Below are 27,617 nucleotides of genomic sequence, written 5' to 3'. Positions count from 1 at the left end.
GCAGTTGGACACTGAACTGGATTTTGCGCGGATATTTTCCACGGTTGTGCGCAACGCATTCATAATAAAGTTAGTAAGCGAAACAACTAATTAACTGGTTTTGAATTACTTATAACCCAACATACTTGTTCAAACTAGTTAGTGATTCAAGGTCCAGTTTGCACCAATTCGAAGAGCGCCGAACATCCCTGTTCCTCTTCAGCAGGATAAATCAGATTCATTTTGGGTGGGCACTTTCTGCCCCTCCTCTGCAAACTGACGAAATCATGGGTGGACATGGAATTTGAACTTGCTGCTGGCTCATGTCTCCAGTCTTTTCGTGGGCACCAAGGGAAGAAAGAGCACCTAGGTCTGCTGCTGGGTTTTGGAGCATCAGAAATATTTGCACTTTTTGTGAAGGATTGCATTTCGAGAATCAGGAATAGCCAAGATTGTCTACAGGAAAAGGTATGTTCTATTCTATTCTATTCTATTCTATTCTACTCAAACAATTATGTCCTAATTGATGAGTGATAAATATTGACTATTATTTCACATTAATCCGCATTAGTCATTTGCTGTGGTTAATATCCATTGCATATTAATTTTACCATGTTCTGCTCAGCATCTTTTGATATTAGAGCAGATTTACTTCAGTGCATCTCTTTTTTTTCTCATTTGATTGTATTGTCAGAGCTTGTCTGTCACCCTGAAGCTTTGTTTGCGTTTGGCATCTTCTCAGTGCAGATCCACTTATCATTTTCTCATCATTATCATTGTAATACCAGCTCTGCATAAATGCTGATAACTGAGAATGTGAGCTTTGGATTAATTTCAGAAAAGATTTTGGATTTCGTTTGGTCTGGTGTGATTGATCTGTCTTCATTAGCGCGCGCGCTCTCTCTCGAGCTGGACATTTTCACGGCGATGTTAATTGTTGGAAAGCGATGCGTGAAGTTTCTTTATATATCGCTCTCTCTAGTGTTTGATAGCGTGTACTATATAGGGCGTGTGTGACTGTCACCACAGCTGTCACAAAATGATCTTTGTGTTTCCGAGGAATGAGTATAGTAGTGCTGTCCAGTATATTAAGATGGAACATGTACATCCTTTTTAACCTCTAATTATGAATGAAGCTTTCATAAACACGTTCTCTATCCGATGGCAAAGCCATATATTGAAATGATAAAGGGAGACAGGAAAGCAAACAGACAGTGGGTGTCTAAAGACCTAGCTGGACCTGGAACAAAGACATGGATGGACATTAAACACAGGCAGTTTGACAGCCGACCCACGTTTAGGAGTAAACTGTAGCTGCAAATGTAAAACGAACTAAACTCACGACTGAATGACTTTTGCCAAATGAAAAGCTTTTATTTTTATTTTTTTACAGAACTGAGATGTTTTTGGACGTTAAGCACATCCTCTGGTTGGTCTGTGTCTGCAGCGCTGCTGTAACCAAAGATGGTAAGTTTTTGAGTGTTTTAAGGCGTTTTTTATTCTTCCTCTTTACAATTATAAACTTCTTTTTTTTCACTTAGACTGTCCAAATCTTTAAAATTGGCATACGCTAGGGATGCAGTGATGTTAATATACTGGATGATAAGCCAGTTATCATTTTCATGTAATGGACAATATCAAAAAATGGAAGATATTCAAATTATCGCCCATATTCTTAAGCCTCTTAAGCCGATAATCACTTTTATGTAATGGCCGATAACAATGGCAAATACAATTTGATACTATTTTTCATTTTAAATGATACAAGTGATTTTAGGCCACAAGTCAAGATAATGTATGATATGAAAAATATTAATATTATTTATATTTACATTTATGGATTTAATGCTTTTATCCAAAGCAATGTACAAAAGAGGAACAACCCAATGTCAGAGTCAACAATTTGTCAAAGATTCAACAATTTATTAAATACATAAATATAGTGTTTTGAGTACTTAAATATTCATTAAAAAAACTATATTATTTATTATAATAGTTGTAGATATAATAATATTATGATAAATATTGATAATATATTTATGATAAATATGTAGTCCACAACAATTTTCATTTCGAGGACGATACTACTACTACTACTACTATAATTAAATGTGCGCTAATATTAAATATTTTTTGGATTTGTTAAAGGGGTCATATGATGCTTTTTTAAAGATCATTATTTTGTGTATTTGGTGTAACAGAATATGTTGACATGCTTTAATGTTCAAAAAACACATTATTTTTCAAATACTGTACATTACTGACACCATGCCTTCTTTCTTTGCGTGCACATTTGCGGCGGGATTATGCAAATATTTCCACATAGTGGGGTAGATATGTGGGGGCGTGTTAGAATGAGCCGTTTTAGGGGGGCGTGGCAGAGTCTTAACTTTGATAAAGAATATCTCTTTGTTTTTGAGACTTTAGTCTTTGCAACTTCAGGGATCTTATCTATGCACAATCAGCTTGTAACACTCCAAAGAGAAAGGAAAACTTGAAATCGCATCATATGACCCCTTTAAAGCTTAGACTTTTTGGTGTTATTAAAATATGTGTTTTTAAAGATTGACATTGAGTAAGTGCTACATGATGACAAAAGTAAGGGAACTTAAAATCAGGAGAAATGAGCATGTACAATATTTAAAATCAACTAATACAATGGTATATTAAAAAAATCTGTAATATTGGCCAGTAACCGATATGATACCGATATATCATGCATCCCTAGCAATCACTGTAAAAAATTAGAATATTAAAGTATTAAAAGAATTTTAACTTAAGTTAACATTTCAGTCATTTTTATATATATTTCTTTATAGTTTTCATTCGGTTTTAGGGTTAGTTTTAGTTATTTTACTTAAAGGGGTCATATGATGCGATTTCAATTTTTCCTTTCTCTTTGGAGTGTTACAAGCTCTTGGTGCATAAAGAAGATCTGTAAAGTTGCAAAGACTAAAGTCTCAAATCCAAAGAGATATTCTTTATAAAAGTTAAGAGTCAGCCACGCCTACCTAAAACGGCTCGTTCTAACACGCCCCCACATACCTACGTCACGATCTCGGAAGATTTGCATAACGCCGCCCAAACGTTCACGCAAAGAAAGAAGGCGTAACTTATATTCTCGCTGTAGTATTGTTGTTGCCGCCGCCACCATGTAGGTATTCGGCCAATCACAACGCATTGGATAGCTGGCCAATCACAGCTCACCTCGCTTTTTCAGACCGATGAGTTTTGTAAAAATCGACGCGTTTCAGAAAGGCGGGGCATAGAGGAGAAACAATAATGTACAGTATGTGGAAAATAATGTTTTTTGAACCTTAAACCACATAAACACATTTCATTACACCAAATACACAAAATAATGTTCTTTTTAGCAACATCATATGACCGCTTTAAACTTGTTTTTATTTAAAAAAAATTTGTTTAGTTTGTTTTATTTTCTAAGTTTTATATTTTATTTTATTTCAGTTCATGTTTATTTTATTTCAAGTATTTTTTTTCAGTGGTTTTAGTTAATGATAATAACCCTGGTCTGCTATAAGTGACTACATAATATGAAACACATACATAATATGAAACTGTTATGTTTCTTTTAATATTGTAGTTAAGCAGTATGGTTAAAATATTCAGTCTCAATGGAAGCAGAACATTTGAGTGTTGTTTCAAAGCTTCCAGCCGATGATATGCTGTGTCTGCTCTTGGGTTCCTCTCCTCCATCTGCTTCTTGTTTGCAGACTCTGCTCGTAGGATGAAGGTGGAGAGGAGTTCTCCGGTGCAAGGCTCGCTGGCGGAGCAGGTGGTCCTGCCCTGCCATTTCTCCATCCTCCCACCTCCTACCGGCAGCACCAGCACCTCCACCACTGCAGCTGCGGCCATGGCCTCCAGCACCCACCTGGACCATCTCCGCATCAAGTGGACTAAACTCGTGGGCGATGAGGAAATCGTAGTGATAGTGACCCAGAATGGGTTCCTCAAGATTGGGCCGGAGTTTAAAGGCAGGGTATCAGTTCCCAGCCACCCCGAGGACGAGGGCGACGCGTCTCTGACCATAGTAAGGCTCAGGGCCAGTGATGCGGGTGTTTACCGCTGCGAGGTCATGCACGGCATTGAAGACACTCAAGAGTCCGTCTCCCTGAATGTCAATGGTCAGTCATTCTCTATGCAAATTATGAAAGCCATACATGTTTCTGGTTGAATTAATTATATGTTCTCTATTGACTTTCCTCCAACTGCCAGTCTATTTTGTTACAGAACGGCCACTTTTCAGGATCTGGGTTTCATCCATAAATAAAACTGGTTTAAAAAAGGCTATAATGTAGGATATAAAAATAATCAAATTATTTGTTGAATGTATAACTGAGTAAAAAAAAAAAAAATCATAATTAATATAAAATACAATATTATTTAAAAAATATTATAATTAATAATTCATTAATATGAAATATTAATTTTAAGATTAGCTAAAGGTTAGATTTGTTATTTTATATATTTATATATAATTATATTTTTAGATTTATAGATGTTATTAAATTATTAGTGTTTTTTTTTAAATAGACAACAAAGGTAATCTAAATGTAGAAATAGGGGAAATTAGCATGACAAAATTAATAGTTTAATTATAATATTATAATAAAATATTCATTAATAAGTACTGAATATTATAATTAAATATTCACTAATATTAATATTATTTCAATGCTTTAATGTTAAGTGAGCCCACTTTTTTATGATCCAGTGAAGTTCGGCCCTACATTTGTCTCACGTTCATCCGGAAATATAATATATAGTTATATTGTCTTTAAATATTAGACTACAAGGTTAATCTAAATTTTTAAATAGAGGTAATGAGCATGCAAAATTAAATATTTTGACTATAATCATGTTATAATTAAATATTAATTAAATCTTTAAAAATGGTGTAATTAAATATTAGGTAATATTATTTTAAGATTTTATCTTTAAGTGAGGTCAATTTTCATGATCCAGTTAAATCCTGGCCTAAATTTTTCCTGCATTTCATCTGGAAATACATCATGTTATGAAGTAAAATGGGTTGCGAAGTAATATACGATATGAAAATATTAATACTATTTATTAAAGTGAAATTGTGATTTTGTAAATATTATAATTAAATATGAATTTATATTAAATATTCATTTTGATATATGCAAATTATTAGATTTATCATTTTAGATATATAAAATTATATTTTTAGATTTATCAGTGTTATTAAATTATTATTGTTTTTCAAGATTAGACTACAAAGGTGATCTAAACTTAAAATAGGGAAAATGAGCATGCAAAATTTATGTAATTATTCTTTACCCTAATATATACCATATATATTTTCTCATATATTTGCTCAGAAATATGTCACGTTGCGAAGTAAAATGGTGTTTCTTTAACTTCCTTCAGCAGGATTCCCATTGGCAAAGTTGTTCAGCAATGGCTCTCAGATGTGCTGCACTCTTTTACTCTCGTAAGCATATGTGATGATGTAATTAGTCATCGCTAGCCAAAATGGAACGGCGTTCCTGTCAGGAGACAAGGGGGAAAGATTATTTTGCTTTAGAGTCTGGAAAAATCACTTTCAGAGTCTGGATTTCCCTCGAATCTTGACAAGGCCCTATTGTGTTTCTAAGTAATAGAAAAGAAGGGTGAATGATTTGTGTTTTAATCAATACAAGAACATGTTAAAACTTTTTTTGGTTCCTTGAATGACTGCATTATGAACGAATGTCTTAAGAAATCGTTCAAGCCAAAAAGGTTCCTAACATTATTCATGCAATAACTTAACTTGTATTAAAGCTGAAACATTTAGAAAGAGTCAAAGAAACTGTGCTAAAAATCTTGTTAGGTGACAAACAACACTGTATTTGTTTACAGCATGATTATGTGCAGTAAAACATGAGCACATCTGGCTCAGATGAGACGGTGGTGTTGGAGTGTTTGTAGGCCCAGAGAGAGCCATGTGCCTTCCTGCCAAATACACTCAATGCCCTCTTTTGGGCCCTGGGCAGCACTGATTGCCACTCAAGGGTAGCACCTACCCAAAAAACACACTGCCATCCCTCTGAGGAAAGAGCATTCAGAACCTGACTCGTCAGCCAGCAGCTCTGCTAATGCACCAAAAAAAGACTAGAAAAACCCATAAAAGGACAAATAACAGTCAGACTGCATGGCCTCTTCTGAGACGTATTAGTAGTGTTTGCTAAAGCAAATATCAGTAGTACTATTACTCATGTGCTGAAGTATTAAATTCAACATGTAACTCAGCATGTTTGAGCTAGGCAGCTATGAAACTCAACTTATGTTGTTTGTCTAAGTGAAAAACAGTGAACAGATACCTGTGATTTAGGAACCAGAAGTGCTTTTTTTTTTAATTGTTACATTTATTTCTCATTTTATTTTTTTTAAAATGAATGTTTTTTTTTACATTTTATTTTTCATTTGCAAACATTCTTCTAAAAGTTGCATCCATAAATTCATCCACTTTCTAAGTCTAAGTGAAAAAGGGTAAACTAATTAGGAACTAGAATTTATTTTTTTATTCTTAATTCTTAATTTTTTTTTTATTGTATATATATTATTATATACTATATATATATATTTTTTTTTTTTCTTCTTTTTTCTCATTATTTAGCTGTTAGACATTTTGCACAGTAAAAGCCTCTTGGAAAATTGTATTTTATTTTATAAATTTATTCTATTCTATTCTATTCTTTATCCTTTCTTGGAAAAGTTACATCCATAAATTCATTCTCTTTTATTCATACACATGCAGATGGATGTCTTTGGCCATTGCATTATGCATTGTTTTTTCTTTTTCTTTCTTTCAATCTGCCATAAGCATAGTGTTTTAAAGATGTTTTGTCTAGTTCAAAATAGTTCAAAGTATTTCAAAAATCTATTTTTAAGTGGCTGTTACGTCAGATAATTGCCTTGTGTAAGTTCAGAGCACCATTTAGGTATACTGTGGGAAATTAGTTCAAATAAGTGTATAAAGAGTGGAGCGATAAGAGCAGTTTTGAATCTTTGGTGCTGTGTAATGCTGTGAGAGCGATTACTATTCAGATCATGTTCAGTATTTGACACAACAGGTATCTAAATAGCTGAACAATACAATGATTCTTCATTTCTGCCAGACAACAGCTTGTTGTTGTGGCTGAAACTTCCAATGTTCAGAACAAAAGCCGCCTTCTTTGAATCTAGGGATTCCTCAAAATAGCAGCCCATTTGATCCCATTTGTTGTTAGATGAAATCAAATATATCATGACCACATGACCACCTGACTGGAAAGAAAATCAAATTGTTGAAAATATAAATTTGGGGTTGGTTGGATTTTTATAATTTTTAATGTTTTTGAAAGAAGTCTCTTATGCTCACCAAGGCTCATTGATTTGATCAAGAATAAAGTAAATACAGTAATATTGTGAAATATTACTACCATTTAAGATAACTGTTTTTAGTTGAATATATTTTAAAATATTCCTGTAATTCCTGAATTTTTAGCATGATTACTCCAGTCTTCAGTGACACGTTATCCTTCAGAAATCATTCTAATATGCTGATTTGCTGCTCATGAAACATTTATTATTATTATCAGTGTTAAATGTCTTTACTGTCACTTTAGATCAATGTAATAAGTCCTTAATGAGTAAAAGTATTAATTTCTTTCAAAAACGTCAAAAATCTTACTGACTTCAAACTTTTGAATGCTAGTGTAGATGGTGGTCTTGTCAGGTATGCAAAAATATATGAGTGTATCACAAAACAAAACCTCAAAATTGCTATATAAGATTTGATCAGATCAGTTAGTTGTTTACCTTTGGGTCATGAGCTTGATTTTTGTTGTCTCACAGGTGTTGTGTTTCATTACCGTGCCAACACCAGTCGCTACACTCTAGATTTCCAGCACGCCAAGCAGGCCTGCACTGATGTGGACGCGACCATCGCCACCGCAGAGCAGCTTCATTCAGCCTACGAGGACGGATTCGACCAGTGCGATGCCGGATGGCTGGCCGACCAAACCGTCAGGTGATTTCTTCAGCTCCAGACTCAAATCTATGAAATCATGCTATCTACATTTGAATATGACTGATATGAGAAGTACATCTGGGGTTGTTCTCCACAGATACCCCATAACAATGCCACGTGAAGGTTGCCATGGCGATATGATAATGAGGCCAGGAGTCAGATCATACGGACTCCGAAATTCCTCCGAAACGTATGATGTGTACTGCTATGCAGGAAAACTACAGGGTATGTTTAGAAATGAGCTACCGAGGGAATGGGTTTCTCTTCACGTGAAACACACGAGAGACTCACGCTGTGTTCACGTTGTGTCAGAATTACTGTAATTATGAGATGACAGTTTGGAAAGGCTGCTCTGAGCTGATTACATCCTCACTCACAAATTAATTGTTACTATGGCAACGTCGAAATAGATTTTTTTTTATTTTTTCTTCATTGCAGTAATGAGAATTTGGAGGGAAAATCCAGTCTTAATGAAAAAAATCTTAATGTCCAATCCATGTTTGGTTTTATTGGTGAGCGATAATTTACTGTATTCTCTTGAAAAAGGTAATAAAAAAAATCTAAAACTTATTGGGTGAATCTCACAGAAATGGTTATGATATTATAATATAAAATATTTTTTTCAAAAATTAAAATATAACAAACATTACTATAATGTAAAAATACTTTTATTGTTTTATTTAAATAATATAATTATTTAATCAGATTTTTCACAATATAAAATAGTTCGGTAACACTTTATTTTAAGGTGTCCTTGTTACACATGTTACATGTACTTACTATTATAATAACATTTAATTATGCATAATTACATTCAACTAACCCTAAACCAAACCCTAATCCTAATCCTAACCATATAGTAAGCACATGTAGTTAATTAATATTACTCAGTACTAAAGTGTATAATTACACTGCAACAAGGACACCTTAAAATAAAGTGTAACCAATACTTCTTTTTTTAATTACAGTACTGAGAATCTGGAGGGGAAATTGAAATTAAATAGATCCATGTGTGGCTTTATTGGTGATAGCAATCTAAATTAATCGCATCAGTAATTTACTTCTATATTCTGTTGCAAAATGTATTGATAAAGCAAATCCTAAAACTTACTATGTCACCCCAACATATATATATATATATATATACATACACACACACACACGCACACACAGAAATACATTTTATGCACAAATACTTGATAAAATAGTTACCTTTTGAGTAAATGGACTATTTCATTTTTAGTATATAGTTCTCTTTTAGTAGAAGTGCATTGTGGGATTTCCTTATTTGTTAAGAATGTGCAATGCACAAAAGGTGATGTGTTATTGTGTGTGTTTAATCTCAGGCAAGGTGTTTTTCGCTGGTGCTGAGATGACTCTAGATGAGGCCAGGGAGGAGTGCGAGAGACGGGATGCAGTTTTAGCGTCTCCAGGTCACCTGCATGCAGCCTGGAGGACCGGCTTGGACCGCTGTGACTTCGGCTGGCTGTCTGACGGCAGCGCTCGCTACCCCATCTCTGTACCCAGAATGCAGTGCGGCAGAGGACAGCTGGGTGTGAGGACTATGTACCGCTTCCTCAATCAGACCGGATTTCCTTTACCGAGCGAGAAGCTGGGAGCTTTCTGTTTCAAAGGTACGTCTTCATGAAATGCTCATGACAAAAAACTAATCCTTAAAACTTACCGGGTGAATCTCACAGAAACTTCACAATCAAAAGAAGAAACGAAGAAATGATTAATTCACATTTATATCAGCATAATATATAAATACATATCAGCAATATTTATAAAATAAACAAAAAGTTTTGTATATTTTCATTAATTTTAAAGAAAATTAAGCCTGTTTTTAGGACCATTAGGCAAGAAATATTACCAATACTTTTTTTAAACAATTTTATTTTTAATAATATCATATATTAATATTATCAAAATTTAAACCCCTTTTTACAAACAACTCATGTTGATCAAAGGCCTAATAAAATTAATAAAACTAACAAAATATATATACGTGTGTGTGCATGTATATATGATAGGTTGTTTGTTTATAAATATAATCATATTTTTATTATTATTTAAATAATATAGTATACCTATATATTAATAATATCATAAATTAATAACATAAATTATAGCACATTTCACAAACAATTGATGTTGATCAAAGGGCTTTACACATTAAAAACAAACAAATATCCTTTTATTTTATTTCAGAAATATATATACCGTACTTAATCTTTTTTCCCCACAATAATTATTATTTTTTTATTCAGTAAGGAGCATTTAGAGGGAAAATGTCACAATTTGAAGAAGAAAAAAATTACAAGCTGGTCCTAAAAAATATTACTTTTATATTTTTATTAAAATAGAAATATAAAATTTTTATTATAATATCATAAATTAATAACATAAATTATAGCACATTTCACAAACAATTGATGTTGATCAAAGGGCTTTACACATTAAAAACAAACAAATATCCTTTTATTTTATTTCAGAAATATATATACCGTACTTAATCTTTTTTCCCCACAATAATTATTATTTTTTTATTCAGTAAGGAGCATTTAGAGGGAAAATGTCACAATTTGAAGAAGAAAAAAATTACAAGCTGGTCCTAAAAAATATTACTTTTATATTTTTATTAAAATAGAAATATAAAATTTTTATTTTTATTAAAATAAAAAGAAATAAAGAAATAAAGAAATTCCATATTATTTTATGGAAGCATCTCATTTCTTTCTATGAATTTTGAGATGAAATATAACACAGACATGTTCTTTGACAGGGTTCGAGAGATTCACGCAACTCTCCGTTGGTGCATGTTTCTCATGATATTGTTTTGCAGATAAGGAGGCGTCTGTTTTGCTGTGATATCATAAAAGCTGTGACTCCGAGCGGACCTTTCCTCTCTCTGCTAGCTGGGTGGAAGCAGAATAATTCGTTCTCTCCAGGGCGTCCTCAGATTTCATCTGTTAAACCTCTGTCCTACGTCTAGCTCAAATATGTGCCTTAAAATGGCAAACTAACTGACCTGTTTTCAGGTCAATTCCGCTGCCCACAACGACTACAGCCTTTGAACCCCGTAACTGTCCTGCTGGGGGTTGTTGAAACTCTCCGTCTGTGCAACCTCAGTCGTCACTCGAGAGGGAAAATGGAAACAGGCCACACAAAAACAGCGCTTAACATGCATTTAATCCGATTTTACATGGGGTATCTCCTTTTCGCCCCCTACCTCCAGGGATTTTGTGGCTTTCCTGTTAGCCGTGGCTTGTTTCATGTAACCGGTCTTGAAGCACTTCTCTTAAATGGGCTTCTACCGCAGAGTACCGCAAAACAAACAAAAGCACTCTGGGTAGGCCAGAAAAGAGCGTGGAGGGCAAGAGCGCCCCACTATAATATATAAACAAGCGCTAGAGGGGGGATGTGGCTTCCTTTTGTGCTGTTTCAAGATCACTGGGGTTTTATAAGGGAAAAAGATGCCTGATGTTTTACATCAGAGGCGCTGCATAGAAAAGAGGGCACATCCCTAACGTCTAACAGCTGGCTTTGTGTGTCCACACACTGAGAAGCAGTGAGATACCCTTGTCATTAGCAAATGTGGGAGGCTTTTGTCATCATTCAATCATTTAATCACCCGTATGTATTTATCTTCTTACTATATGTTGTTGAATCCTGATTATGTCATGTTGTCGTAGTATTCAGGTATTTTATATTCTGTTAGCCTGGTCATGATGTATGCAGGCTTACAGAAAGATGAAGATAGATCCACATTTGAAGAGACTGAAGGCAGCAGAAATGGGTGTGGGCCTTTGTCTGCACACAACACTCTGCATAACTTTTGCATTATGCGTCTGAAATGCTGCTGGTGTAAAAACGGATTCAAAAGAACATAAATTGTCAAATGCGGTAAATGCGGAAAGGACAACAATTGTTGGTTAGTACTGAAAACAAGCATTTTGTTGCATAAGTCAGACCAAATTGTCAGTGAAATGCTTCTAAGAACATGCAATAGATAGAAATCAGTGTAGATTTTTTTTTCTCAATAGTACATTGTACATTCAACATATTAAACAGACATATACTATAATTTAAAAGTTTGGGGGTCAGTAAGATTTTGTAATGTTTTTGAAAGAGGTCTCTTCTGCTCACCAAGGCTGCATTTATTTAATAAAAATAAAAAAATACAGTTAAAACAGTAATATTGTAAAATATGATTAGAATTTCGAATGACTGTTTTCTATTTAAATATATTTTAAAATATAATTTATTTCTGTAATGACAGGTGAAGTTTCAGCATCATTACTCCAATCTTCAGTGTCACGTGATCCTTCAGAAATCATTCTAATAGGCTGATTTGCTGCTCAAGAAACATTTCTTATTATTATCAATCCTGCTTAATTTTTTGTGGAAACCGTGATACATATTTTTCAGGATTCTGTGAATAGAATGTTCAAAAGAACAGCATTTATTTAAAATAGAAATCTCTTGTAACAATAGAAATGTCTTTACTGTCACTTTTAATAAATTTTATGCCTCCTTGCTGAATAAAAGTATCAATTTATTTTAAAAAATTACTGATCCCAAACTTTTGAACAGCAGTGTATGTCTATCTCTCCCAGCCTCATTTTTATTAGTGAAAAATTAAAAATGGCATCTAGCCTGGTCTTATAAGGTCACATGCTGCTGTCATTAAAGGAAAAGGAGCAACACTACATATTAAGACATCCTGAAATCCATGTATATTTTTTTTAATTCAGCAAAATAGAAGCCTTTTCACTTGTACTTTCAGACTTTTGGACCTCCTCTCTATTCCCCTGCATGCAGCCAGATGGGTGACTGCCATACATGTCAAACTTTTTTTTACCGTCTGAGTCAAACCTTTGGAGGTTTGCCAATACGTCATAAGCACAGCAGCTATATGTGTATGAACAGACAAGAGTGAACATTATAGTGTCGTTAACTTGGCTATTTCGAGTTTTTATATAGGTCAGTGAAAGTGCGTCAGAGTTAGCATGCACGTAGACAGCAGTGTTAGGGTTTGATTTATCGATTGTGAGAATGAGATGACGTTGGCGTTACATTATGAAACATTCCAAGTGCACTTATTCAGGACTATTTACCTACCGGTCGGAGTCGAAATATGTGGTTAGGCAAAATGCAACCTAGCCAAAAATGTTCTGGAAAGGAAGCTAAAATTTCAAAATAAATATAAACTGTCAAGTTCTACCCTGTCATAGTGTGTCATTTTCCCAAAATAACTCTTTACCAGCCAAAAAAATCCTCAATACTTAGGCAATTCTGCTGTTATTGGCATTTTGTAGAAATATCTTGACTTTGCTGCCAGGAATTGCATTTATTGCACTTACTTGGTCAATATTAATAGACTGAGGGCTGTGTCTTATTTGGGATAAAACTGCAAAAGTATTCTACAGTGCTCACCTCAATATCACCTAATAAAGGTGTCATAGTTTCATCTATTACTATTTTATGTATGGAGACATATATACTGTTTATAGGTTGACAATGTGGCACTTTTGACATTTCTCTTTTTGTTTGAGCAGTCTGATTTGTCAGCTGTTGTCAGTAAATTGTATGAATACAGGTCAGACGAGCTGAACAACTGAAGCCGTTTACAATTGAAAACCATTATTTTTTTAATTTCATTTTGTGCCACTAGGGGCAGCAAAGCTACGCATTTCATCTTAAGAAGTATTTGAGAAAGGCTTGGTCAAAATGAGATCTTTCCTTTTCTCTCTGTTCTCAGGATGGGATCCCACAACTGTACCCACAGCTGGACCTACAACACCTCCAGTTCTCTCAGACACCCATCAAATCTCTTCTCTTAAAGCAATCTCTTCTATGCCAGCCCATGGCACCACAGAAGATTCACCATCCATGTTCTCTGCGAGCATGGCTCCACGCGACAGAGGCTCTCCTGAAGTGCATCCCTCTGCTAAAGCCATTGTTGTTGTACCAACTGAAGCTAAGATAATTTCGGAGATGGAAACCACAACCACATTTAATGACTATGGCAGCTCTTTGGACAAAGACAGCTCCTTGGTGCAAGGGATACCCCATGATGGTATGCCCCATTATTCAGATTCCTTCTTATTTTTCCAGCTACCCCGTCAGCCCGACACAGAGAACATGCATCCTGGGTTGGATACTCCGCATGGGGAATCCAGTGGTGCGGAAGGTAGCAGCAGGTCTGACACGGATACTCCTGAGAGTGTGATTCCTGCTTCACCTGTGTTTGTTATAGACTCGCAAGGAGATCCAGACAAGCCACAAATTGTGTACAAAGATAATAAAACCACAGCAAACATGACTGAAGAAAGTCTGGACTTGTCCACTTTGAAAAGCTCACTTTTAAGTGAAGAGAACTTGCAAGGCCAGCAGAACGAAACCACAAAGGACGTCAACTTTCCAATGGGCATCAATTTGTTCATATACAACATTAACAACATTACGCAGAGAAATCAATCAGGTAGGTCAGATGGAAGTTCAATTTTACCAGAGCAAGACAGTATACAAAGATATAATACATTGACTTTTTGCTCACATGAACCAGTTTTGCTTGTCCTTTCATGTTTTGGTGTGGCAGTGTTTTTCTGTGATTGTTGCTTGTCCAAAGCAGCATGTTGTAAATGAGTGACTTGGTTTAGGAAACACTGAGATGCAAAATGAATGTAGATCTTGGCTAAAGAGAGGCCACATTTGGCTCTGTCAAGATGTCTGCTGCTGTTTTGCAAACAAAAGGTTTGGACTTGGTTCTTCGATTTCATGCAATTGCTTTAATATTTGGTTTGTGCCAAATCTTTACCTCATCCAGAAGCATAGCTAAACTAGTGGTGCTGCCTATATGCATAAAAAGGAGAAGAGAGAAGAGAAAAAGATCTTCCATGCCTTCCCATGACCTTAATTGACTTCCCGTGTTGCTGGAAAGAGTGATGAGGTTGATAAACATCTGTAAATAGACTGCAGCCAGTGTTCCTGTCTTGTAGGTCCTGTGGGTCGACATTAATCAGTTGACCCACTTATACCATTTGGTACTGTCAAAGGGGCACCTACTATAGTAAAACATCAGGGAGAGACAGAGGTGTTGAGTGTGAGAAAGAGTAGCTCTCAAAGCCACAGACAAATGCCTCCTGGGTCAAATGGCAAAGCCCCTTAAAATAATCAGCGAAGTAATCACTGCAAGCTAATTACTTTTCCTTACCTCGTCCAGTCTATAGATCAGGTTACCATGTGTGGCTGCTAGTGGGTCCACCGAAGGAAAAGTATATTTTGTTATGCATGTTATTGAGGCCTTGAGGATGTAGTAAAATTTCTGGCTATATTTCACACATTTTAACTGCGTAATGTAACAGTAGCTGGAATGACTTTGTTTAATTTTGAACTATTTAAAAATGAAAAGGGTCTTGTAATTTTGCAATATAGTGACTTTAGGGTCTCACAGGGGACATATCACTGAATATAATTTATAATAAGCTTTTCGCTGTATATAAGTAGAGCCATTACTTATGTAGAAACAATAATCAGTAATATCTTTCTTGACCCGCCAAAATCATAACTGATGTGAGCATTTTATTTGCCTCAAGTGAGACTCTAGCCATTAAGTGGAATATATATGCAGTGCTAGTTTCTAAGATGTCTATAAAGTTATTTGACAAAAGTCCCCCATGACTGGAATTGAAAACCAGTGACTTAGGTGTGTGTGTAATGTATTTTAACTATTTGTTTGCAGGTGATGCTTTTGATACTGTGGGAGTTGATGCTATTCTGAAATTCCTTGGAGAACCAGGGCTCTCTAATCCACTTCTAACATCTGTTGAAAGTGAGCCACCTTTGGGCAGTGGAGACATTACAGGTGAAACATATCCATCAGCTTCTGTTACCATCACCCCAAAAGTGAGTTTCATTAACGGAAAGCACGAGCTGACTCTGAAACCGGACACTGACCAAACTCAGGAGGCTAGAGGAGACCAGTTTGACACTGCTATCCCACCAACAGAAGAAACCATCCCTGATGATATGATAGAAATACTTACAGAGGAGGCTGAAGGCACCACATCTTCCCCTGAGACAGATGAATCTGACTCACCGACCAGAAGCCCAATTGAGCCCCATTTCACAACAAAGAGCCTGGAAAGTATAACCAAGACAGAGTTGCCCACATTTGCAACCAAATCCTCAAGCCAGGAGATGACCCCACAAGCCATATCATTTACCATGCACGAAGAAGGTTCAGGGATGCACACAACAGATGATGAAGAGGAATTGACCCCCTTGGAAGGTTCTGCGGATGACACACTTCCAACAACTAATGACCTATATGTGGTGGCTACCGACGAGACTGAAATAGCTGAAACAGAGAAGACTACACTGGCATTTGGGGTGGACTGCAGTACCAAAGGACCAATTGTTACAACTCCAGAATCCAGCACTGTCGAAATGAAGAGAACCGAGAACACAGAAACAAAACCAGAAACAGAAGATTTTGAGGGCTCAACCTCCACTGAAGACGAGGGCTCGGGGCAAGATATATATGCAACAGAAGAATCAAAACAACCAACTTTATCTCCATCTTTCACTGTTTCATCTCACAGCTTTACAAGTTCCTTAACAACTACTCATCCCAAAGAGCCTAGGCAACCTGTTAGTTTGGCTTTGCCCAGTACAGATCCTACGATTCAGGTGGTTTCAACTTTTCAAACTGAGGCAATCCCAGAAGAAAGCACTCCTAACATTACACACTCTGAGAAAGACCAAAACAGAAGTACAGTTAAGAATCCTTTATTGGTGCCCGAGATTGAAAAAGACGTAAGTGCAATCTTCACCATCTCTGAGGACATCGGCTCTGGTGATCAGCTAACTGAAGCATTCTCTAAACAACCTTTCACTGCAACTACTGTTCCATCCCTTCTCATTAAACAAACTGAAGAAATGAGTGTTGATGCACATGATGAAACAACTAAAGTATTTGAAGGTTCTGCAGAAGACACAACACCACTGATTTTCACTAATGTCCAAACTCAAAAAAAATTCACAACCCAAAGTTCAGAGACCACCATTCTGCCCACTGATAGTCTTAGAGCAGTAATGTCTTCCTCCCAAGAAACTGTTCTAATCAAAAAATCACCATCAGAAGAGACAACCACCTCAGTGCAGTCATCAGAGACTTCAGAGGAGACAACGCAAGAAATATCACTTTCTACATTTGGATTCCCAACGGAGAAGCCTCTCACCTCATTTACCCAAGTTTCCAGTTATCCCACCACCAGTGTTGTTACCAACTTAAATGTGAAAGAGCCAGTTCAGGTCTTGGATAGGGGAACTACTTCTGCTACAGAAGACGTTTTCACCACCCCCAAAGCCACAAGTACTGTGATATTTGAAGAGAATGTTGTAGATTTTGAAGATGTGGCGGGTCCCTCAATTGTTCAAAGACAACCATCACCCAGAGAAGAGTTCACCACAAGAAAACCAGAAGTCTGGACAGATTCCAGCTACACTGTTGAGAGCCATATGGAGGTTTTGCAAGGTACAGTTCCAAATATTTTTGTAACTCATACAGTATATTGCTTAAAGTGGTATAAATGTTATTAAAATTGTTCCTCTCTTGAGGTTTACAAAATTTTTTAGTCCACTCCATTTGTAGTCCACTTATCCATAATGGATTTGTCCATCCACTAATAGATGTTACTTTGATATTTCAGGTCTCACACTTTGCTCTGTCAGTGTGTGTGAAAATGGCGGAACTTGCTATTCTAATGGAAAAGGAAACATATGTGTCTGCATTCCTGGATTCAGTGGGGAACATTGTGAAAATGGTTTGAGGCCTTTAATATTTTAACTTTTGATGAACACGATTAAAGTTTCTGAGTAAAGTAAGACATTTTCATGTCCTAATTCCTGCAGAAATTGACGAATGCCAGTCAAACCCTTGTCGCAATGGTGGTACATGCATTGACGGGTTAAACGCTTTCAGTTGTGTCTGTCTGCCCAGCTATTCAGGAGCCCTCTGTGAGCAAGGTATGAAATCAACACTGACATGGTGCTATACAATTTTTTTAATTGGGGTAATATATGAAGTTCTTGAAGGAATATTTTTGGTTTTTTTTGCAATTAAATGTGGACTGTGGCATGCTAGCAAGTTGCTAAGCAATTCTATCATATCACTTTCATGCTAACACATAATGTCTATTGTAACTTATGGTTTATTTTTCAAATGTTGTAATGATTGCATATTTTAAACATTTGTCTGCCTGACTGATTGCTATGTTTCCATTGTAAGTGGAATAAAATATAACTCCTAAGTTAATGGTAGGAGCTGTTGGATGGAATATGTTATGATTTAGGGTGCTAGTTTCTAAATAGTGAGCAATGGCTGTTTAATAAATCCACTGAAGCAAACGGTATACAGTATGGTGGTCAGTCAGTCCAAACTGTTAGCATGGGCAAACCAAACCACAAATTTCACCACATCTGTCAGGCCTGATTCTCCAGAGGGTGTGCGGTATGGTGTCCAGAGGAATGAAAGTGGATTTGTGCCAACAATAATGTTCAGAGAAAAGGTCACACAGTCAGCGACTGTAATGCCTCTTCCCTTACACCCACCACACTTCTCACAAATGCTGAGCAATTCGATGAGCCATTGCTGAGCCAACTGACTTAACTGGCATGGTCCCAGGAACATCAGTGAGGCTCCGTAAACGATGAGTGCATTTTGCTTCAGTTGCCTCGTCATACTCATCCAGGCATGACTTGAGTAGGTCCCATATTTAGGTTGTGACTTTTAGAAGACTTCAGAAACTAATTAAAGCCAGCATGAAATGACGTTTGCAACACACTGAACTTCCGTAATGTGCATATTTCAGTGGAATATTCAGCAGAAAATTATATAGGCTAGTACTTTTTGTGTCCAATGAGATTTGAGTTGAAATTGGGTTGAAATTGACATGTCAGGCTATGATATTATTAGGAGTGCTTGCTAAGGCAATAGCAATAGACTGGCTTAGATCTACAGTGAAGTCATACTTAGAGACCAGGAGCTGGCTGTATAAACTACTTAGATTAGTCTTACAATTTAGTATAATTTTTTTTTTTCTGTAAGACTGGTCATATCTTTTTTTTTCCTTTTACAAAAAAAAAAAAAAGTTACATGAAATGGCAGATTGGTATAATTTGAATATGAAAAGTAAGACTGATTATCATTTGGTGAACTGCTAGTTGGTCAGATTAGTGCTTCTTGAGAGACAGTCTTAACATTGTGGCCTTTGTTAATGCAACTGGTCCCAAAATATCTTAGAGACATGGGAGTGGATCTAATAAGCAATCTCTTAGAATACCCTAGCAACCACCTAAAATACCCTAGCAACCACAAAGCAACCACAAAGCATAGCCAGACCTTCAGAGTGACAGCAGAAGGTCTGGGAACCTTGGCCGCTTTAAATGGCCAAGTACCGGCCAAGTACCGCCCAAGATGTCATATGACTGACAGGTAAAGCAACCAATCACGTTTCGGTTTGTGCCGCATCATTTTTAGGGGCGTGGAAATGTCCCCACAATAACAGACCATGTGTAAAACTCTTGTATGTATTTTAAAGAGTCTATGCCGCAAACTTTACATATTTCACATACTTTTGAAAATCCAACGTTTAGGTGATCCTGATAGGCGCTCATTGTCACAGTTGTAAACACGACAGCTTTCTTTTTTCGTGGGGGGGTTTGGCGTCACGGCATCTTTGTTTCCAGGTGGAACATTAAAGAATGCGACACACATCTCCTGGAAATCCTGTAGAATTCAACCAATCAGATGACAACTTTGAAACTCCCCAATTTTGTGTACCATATGCATCAGACGTTCAGCCAATGGTCCGTGGGCGTGACGTCTGAGGCTGAGACTAAAAAGAAATGTGCTTAAGCATAAGACATTAGCAATGATATAGCAACTGAATTGTGTACAATAAGACCATGGACACATAATATTTGGTCGTTTTTGGTTGGTTTGTTGGATATCATGATCAAACAATATTTTTAACACGTTTAATAATCCAATGTTAATTTATACAAATGGAAATGTTAAATATGTATTAATATACAGTATGAAGAAATTAAGTTTAAAAGTTGCTTTAAAAGTGTTCTTCATTGTTCTTTTGTGTTAGCTATTGATTTAACTAATGTTAGCATACAGTATACTGTAGAACCTTATTGTAATATGATACCAGATCTTTATATTGGCTTTAAACCATTACATGAGGCTTGAAGGGGGGACAAAGTAGGTGACAAATCTGCTGTCAATCTGATCATTTAATCTGGTCATTGGCTTGGCATTGTTCTGTGCCAGAGGTTAGGCTTGGATATGCTTGAAATGGAAATAAAATTTATAATGTGAGAGTTCAAATCACATTTATGTACAGAGACTGTCTTGTTGGCATTCAGCAGGAGATTTGTTTCACCGTTAGTTTCCATTACCCATCAAAATGTTAAGTGAAGCTCTTCAAATGAGAACATCTCTTTTTGAATGGTCTGTTGTGGTTTTAACTTTGACAAACAACTCGTAAAAAAAGAAGGTACTGAATCTCTTTTTCACATGGCTGTGGACAGTGTTTGAGGATGATGAAGTCAAGCCATTCTCCTCTGATGACGTGAAGCAGGGCTGGGATTGATTTTGACAACGGTTTCTTGGCCCTTCTTTGCTGTTCCCTCATTAAAGGTGAGGGCCCTTAGGATTCTGGGAAGGCAATTGTGATTGGCACATGGGTCCATACTGGGAAAGCAGCTGGAATCAATTAATGCATCATAATTTGTCCAAGAGGCTCATGGAGACCCCTCTGAGTCACTTTGGGGACAAGCCACAGTATAGAAACTCCCAAACACCTGCCTGCATCTCACGTAGGACTTTCCCCTTAGCTTTCGACTATGAAAATAATCAGCTGACTTATGAATGAGAGCCACGTTTTTACTTTGAAGAGAGCTCAGGACTTGACAGTTACGTGCACTTGCACTGGCTTGACAGTCCTGTTGGGCGTTGGTCCCCCAATGAATTGGTTCCAGCTTCATACAAAATATTGCTGCCATTAGTCAGCAGAGCTAATCGTCTCCATGCATAAACACCACCTCTGAGGACATCTGTTTTCTCAGGCTTTTTAGCCAAAGATCAGAGGAAATCGTAAAAAGCTGAACTCTTGCATTCCACATCATGTAAAAAAAGACCATCGTTTCACATTTAATACAGTTGTGTTTAATCAGTGAAACTGAATTTGGACCTTCAACGTTTAATCCGAAGCTGCTGCGTTAAACTTTGTTACATTGCGATAAATACAATATTTTAGCCAAATTAGCAAATAGCATGAGACAGAACTTTGGAAAACCAGAGTTCTTGTCGTGACCAAGATGCCTAGCATGGAAAAAGTACAAAAAACCGCTCAGTTTATTTCTGACAAAGAGCCAAAGTTGCTTGCAATGGCCAGATGCTAGACACTGACTAGTGGTTAAAGTATGTTTCCTGATTTGATATACTTCTAGGTATATATTGCAATATAAGTATGTAATTTAAAATCCACCAAAGTCATGGATATTTTGTTCATATTTGCTCTGACCATAGTTTGACTACAGTTTTTTTTTTTTTACTTGTGCTATGCATCATAACATATTACACTTGGTCAATTTGGTTAAACTATTTGTTGTGATTTATCATTACTTTAAAAAAATATGCAACTTAAGACAACTGAAAGTGAAGGGACAATTTACTTTCTCAAGTAGATTGAAAATGTGTATATTATTGTAGCAATTACAATAGATTTTCAGTGGTTCTTGCTAATGTACATGCTCTATGGTATGATCTACTGGACGTTCAGGGCAAAGGACAAAGCGAGCACGTAGTGGTGCGAAATCAGTTAAAGAAAACAGCACTATGGGCCGTGTGTCTGAGATGATTTACTTGGCCTCATTTACTGGTGTTTTCTTTCCAGCCTCATTAGATGTCATTGTTTGCATTTAGCTTTCACACTGAGCACTGCGTTCATTGGCGGGTTTCAGTCCAAGCAAAATGTTGATGATCTTCATTGTATGGGATAGAATAAAAAGTGCTTTGCACTAGGTTAACCCAGTTAATGGCCGAACTCAAAACAGATGCGGTTCTGTGCATCCATTCTGCACCATAACCGATTATACTTGATCTGAAAGACAGGCTTGTTCATGGTTAACACAGAAGAAATACAAAGTCAATCATGAGACATCTCTTCTTTGATAAACTATGGGCACTGCGATGCTGCTTGTATCATGAATTACATAAGCATCTGCCCTTTGAACTGGGGGTGCACTGATGTGGCTAACATTGTGGATGCTTATCCAATGTTTTGCCTGTTTTTCTCATTTTTAGGTTTCTCATGTTTCATTTTCTGTCATTCAAACTTTCAGATACGGAGGTTTGTGACTTTGGCTGGCACAAGTTTCAGAGCCACTGCTATAAGTACTTCACACACCGGCGGACATGGGAAGCAGCGGAAAGAGAGTGTCGTCTGCAGGGCGGTCACCTCACCAGCGTCCTGTCCCATGAAGAGCAGCTCTTTGTTAACCGTGAGTTTATGATTTTATGAATGGTATTGCCAAAGCAGACATCAGTAATTTAATTGCTCACCCTTAATAGTTAATAACTCTTTTACTACTTAACTCTTTTAGTGTTGTACAGATGACGTATATTTGTAGTCCAACCCGGAAGTTCGCATCACCCTGGTTCCCTCGACAAAAACCCAAGATTTTTCCATTGGCTTTTGGATTATTGCCGAAAATAAGTTTATGATTCTTACACGTTTTGTTCATCATGCTAATCTTCACAAATGAACACAACTTGAGTTTGAATAGATTGCAAGAGTGCAATTATAAACACAACGAGGCTGTGAAAGCGAATAGTGAGTAGATGAGTTTTCCTGTTCGGCGTGATGACTTTTAATGTCCACTATAATCTTTGTAGTCTCATTTAGACACTTGTTAGCCACCGCCTTTTTCAAGACAAGTAAAAGCTTTAAAAATAACAAGGGGGTTTTACTGATCTATTTTATGTTGTCGAATAAAACGTGTAAATATCTTGAGCTTGCGTTTTTCACAGACCTTATTTCAGACGTTTAAACAAAAACCCATTCAAAATACCCCGCTGACGTAAGGACTATGGTTCGGAAGTGCTAAAATACAAACTTGCAGGTTTTGGCCATTTGCAGCACTTCATAACAGTGCTCTAAAAACCACAAGAACATTTCAGACATTATATAGCAGTGCTTTTGGCAAATGCCCACAGCAGTGCGTGATGGTAAGATTTGCGCAGGCACATTTTCATCAAATGTAAAAAATGGAGTTTCAAATGAGGCAAAAAACAGATACTCAGGACTAACTGAATTCTAGCATTGACTAAACAAACCATAAGTCATATTAAAAGTGCTGTTGACTCTAAACTAAACAAACGTCTTCTTGGCTCCTCGGGGCACAGAAACTATTTGTTCTACATTTGTTTGTGTCATTTGATGTGTGGTTTGGTTTAACTGATTTCCTGCTATTTCCACTTCAGCCAGGTAGTCTATTAAAGATGTCAAAGAAGTTTGCAAAGGTCCTCACACAAAAAGATTAATGAATTTCTTCCATTTCTCTGGGCCTTCATATAGACTTTTCTATAAAAAATACACATCCACTAGCTTAAAGATGTCTTTTTCTGTTTTATAAAATGCTTTCTCTTTCCAGTTTAATATGCAGAGACAACTATAAGTTGATTGGTTATCCCAAAGAGTATAAACACTGTGGTGCTATCAAAACATTTCTCTGTTTGTTTGAGTTTCCTGACCAGTCTGACACAGCAGTTTGAGTTTGGAGAGGGAACTTTCCATTTTTCCCCACCAGTATGCAGATACAAATAATAGAAATTAGTCAACCACACAACTTGTCCACTTTGTCCCAAGTCATATGATAGTTTGTGTGGACTAGTTTGCAGAGATAGATCCTGAAATCTGTGTAATTGTCTTGTAGGTTTGGGGCATGACTATCAGTGGATTGGACTGAATGATAAAATGTTTGACAGTGATTTCCGCTGGACTGATGGACACCCTATGGTAAGATGGGATTCATTATTTTGATCCTAATAAAATCTGTTTATTAGATGCACGTCTGTGTTCCGGGTGACCATGAATTCAGTGATATGAGTCATTCTTGGTGTGTTGTTTTTTTCCGGCCTGCAAAAAAATTATGTCATTTGATCCTAAAATTAGTGTGAAGCAATTGTGCACACAGATTTTAAAATCACAGTATAAAAATTGCAAGTGCAATTGCTACTCTACCATAAACCCATAAGCTTAGATGATGCTAATGCTAATGGAAAAGTTCTCACTTTAGCATTTCTATCATCCTGTGTGGTATCAAATAGAAACACATAGGTCACCTTAAAGCAGTGGTACTATTTATTTATTTTGTTTTAATTAATTAATTTCTAATAATTGTTTGTTTGGCATTTTTAATTTATTTATTTGGCTGTTTTATTCATTAATGTTTGTTTGTTTGTTTGTTTATTTATTTAAATGGCATAAATCAAAAAAAAATGTGCAAAAGTTTAATATTGCATTTTTATTTCAGCAAGTGGAGTCTAGTTAAAAACATGGGTATTTGACGTTAATTTTGTGCATGATTTTTTTTGACTATTTGCAGTTAATTTGTCACGAATGGAAATGGAAGAGCATTGTGGGATACTGTATATATTTATGAACAATAATCCTACAAATATTGATTTTATGGCCTTGTGTCATCCTGCTTATTTGATATTTATTACAATTTTTTTCTGCCTTTCTACGTATAAAATGGGGCTTGTGTGCAACACATGCAAATTGAGTGCAGCAGTACATTTTGTTCGAATAATGCCATTTTATCAAGGAAAGTCCCATGTAACCCTGCCAGATGTGTATAAAGCACAGTCTATTTAGATTCTTACATGTGATCTTTGCTCCCTCATGTGGGCACATGCAGTGGTGCACGAGCAGTTCGAATAAAACGCCCTTGTATTCTTTTGCACTAGCAATTTGAGAACTGGAGAGTGGGTCAGCCGGACAGCTTCTTCTCCACGGGCGAGGACTGCGTGGTGATGATCTGGCATGAGAACGGTCAGTGGAACGACGTGCCGTGCAATTACCACCTGACCTTCACCTGCAAGAAGGGCACAGGTGAGACCTCATCTTCCTCTTCTTCTAGTCTCCACTGTCGCTTGCTGTCAGCTCATCGTCTTTGGCCTTCTTTTGGCTCTGTCTTAGTGTCCTGCGGTCAGCCTCCTGTCATAAAGGACGCCCATATCTATGGCAGCATGAAGCCGCGCTATGAGATCAACTCTCTGGTCAGGTACCACTGCAAGGACGGCTTCATCCAAAGACACGTTCCCACTATCAGATGCCGAGAAGACGGCCACTGGGACAAGCCCAAAATCACATGCTTGAATCGTAAGTTGCTGGCTCTGAATAAATAGATGTTTAGTGAAATCCAGGCATGAAATTATAATGCCTGGTTATAATAATTTAGTAATTATTTATAATAACATTTTATATATTTATATATAAAACATTTTAAATTCATTTTTATTTTTATATTTTCAGTTTAATTTTAAATATATATATATATATATATATATTATTATTATTTTATTATTATTTTTTTTTCAAAAATTATACATTTTAATAGTTTTAGTTTTAGTGAATGATAACAACACTGATCGTTTGACTGCATTACTTTACTTTTATCAGATGCCGAGAAGACGGCCACTGGGACAAGCCCAAAATCACATGCTTGAATCGTAAGTTGCTGGCTCTGAATAAATAGATGTTTAGTGAAATCCAGGCATGAAATTATAATGCCTGGTTATAATAATTTAGTAATTATTTATAATAACATTTTATATATTTATATATAAAACATTTTAAATTCATTTTTATTTTTATATTTTCAGTTTAATTTTAATTTCAGTTTAAGTTAAGTAGTTTTGTTCTGCTTTTGCCATTTTTATCTTTTTTTATATATATTTCTATAGCTTTATTTGTATATCAGTTTTACTGTAAGTAATTTTAGTGACTTATTTCAGTTAGTTTAAACATTTCAAAATTTCTAATTGTGTAAAGTTGTAAATAAAACAAAGATTATTAGGGAATGTATTACAAGAAAATACTATTTCAGTGTTTTTTTTGTTGTTGTTGTTTTTTTTTACTTCAAAATTTCCTAATGTCTTATTTGCCGGTTCTTTGTAATAATAAGTGAAATTTATTAACAAGAGAAAGTCTCTAGAAAGTGAAAATTGTTTCAAAATAAATCACCAATTTTTTTTTTTCCTTTCCCCAAAATGATAATTTCCATAATGGGGACTGAGTCTGTCAGAATTCAAAAATAACAAAAAGTGTATTTTAAGTCTTCCAAGGCTATACAAAAGTATTTATGTGAGGGGAAATTTAAATTTAAGTCATTATTTACTAAAATATGTGACATATGTTCAAACATGTTGAAATTAATGTCTTACTCAAGACACATTGCAGTATGTTTTCTGTTAAGTTCAAGAAAGAAAGTCATATATGGTTTTGAAAATGAGGGTGAATATATGATGACAATTTTCAATTTTGGGTGAACTATCCTTTTAAGTTAATACATCTTTTCCTTTTATTCTACAGCATCTACCTACCAGATGTATGCACTCAAATATCAAAACAACAACTATTACAACAACAGTAAGAGACACTACAGTGAGTCGACGCAGTACCGTCATCGCTGGTCAAAAACAGCAGATGATTCCACACACTGATCACCATCTCCAGAGCTACAGATGCTTCACATCTACAGAGAAAGTCTTTTGTCTAAAAGGCCGAAGCAAACCATGTGCCTGATGAATGTTTTAGAGCCGAGAAGTGAATTATTACCCTGAGGGACTGCAAAAAACACCATCACCCACCCACTGAGAGTGTACTTTGACTATGCAACAGTCTACATTGCATATTGTAATAATGTCTTAATGTTTTGACATGGGGGTTTCTGGTTGAAATGTATATAGTAGAGATAATGAACAAGTAAAAAGAGCTGTGAAAGGTGACTGTTATTTTTGTATTTTTTTATTCATCCGTAACTTTTGCTTACGAAGAACTGGACTTCCTGTTCTCTCTGGCTTAATAAGAGAGCACTATGGTACGAGCAGAATATAAACAGAACAGTTACAGTACTCAAGAGTAAAAGAACAATAGGCATTATTTTGTTTCACATTGTGGTGAGGGGGGTTCAAAAGGGATGTCACGGGGCTGGAGGACAAACAATGCTGAAAGGACTGCAACTCATGACTGGAAAACAAATCTTCAACATCGTCTTCCTCTGCAGCATCCTCACTAGTTGTGAGGATTACTCAGATAACCATTGTAGGTTACACTCTCATAATCATATTCTCATATGGCATCAAAATACATATTTTCTGCATTTTTAAAAAAAATTTATATGTGGTTTTGTAATATAACCATTTTTACTTTTTTAAATGAATGTCATGGTAAAATATGAAACTATGAATACTGTATGTGTGGTTGAATGAACTAGCATTTTTGTCAAATAT

General features: G+C 36.0%; 1 protein-coding gene across 1 annotated transcript; it reads left to right on the top strand.

The window, feature by feature from the left end:
• Positions 1–324: 324 nt before the first annotated feature.
• vcanb (versican b) lies at positions 325–27,477 on the top strand. The gene is made up of 16 exons (XM_016576422.1): positions 325–447; positions 1,373–1,446; positions 3,714–4,124; positions 7,843–8,017; positions 8,115–8,242; positions 9,364–9,651; positions 13,782–14,504; positions 15,765–17,561; positions 17,737–17,850; positions 17,939–18,052; positions 22,442–22,600; positions 24,035–24,117; positions 25,071–25,215; positions 25,303–25,435; positions 25,786–25,835; positions 26,698–27,477. Exons 2-16 carry the CDS (start codon positions 1,380–1,382, stop codon positions 26,826–26,828), a joined length of 4,518 nt encoding a protein of 1,505 aa, XP_016431908.1. The 5' UTR covers positions 325–447; positions 1,373–1,379; the 3' UTR covers positions 26,829–27,477.
• Positions 27,478–27,617: the final 140 nt, after the last annotated feature.

Source organism: Sinocyclocheilus rhinocerous, unplaced genomic scaffold (genome assembly GCF_001515625.1).
Source record: "Sinocyclocheilus rhinocerous isolate Xijiao unplaced genomic scaffold, SAMN03320098_v1.1 scaffold623, whole genome shotgun sequence".
NCBI lineage: Eukaryota > Metazoa > Chordata > Actinopteri > Cypriniformes > Cyprinidae > Sinocyclocheilus > Sinocyclocheilus rhinocerous.
The sequence above is the reverse complement of the archived record's forward strand: the minus strand, read 5'-3'. Positions and strand labels throughout refer to the sequence as shown.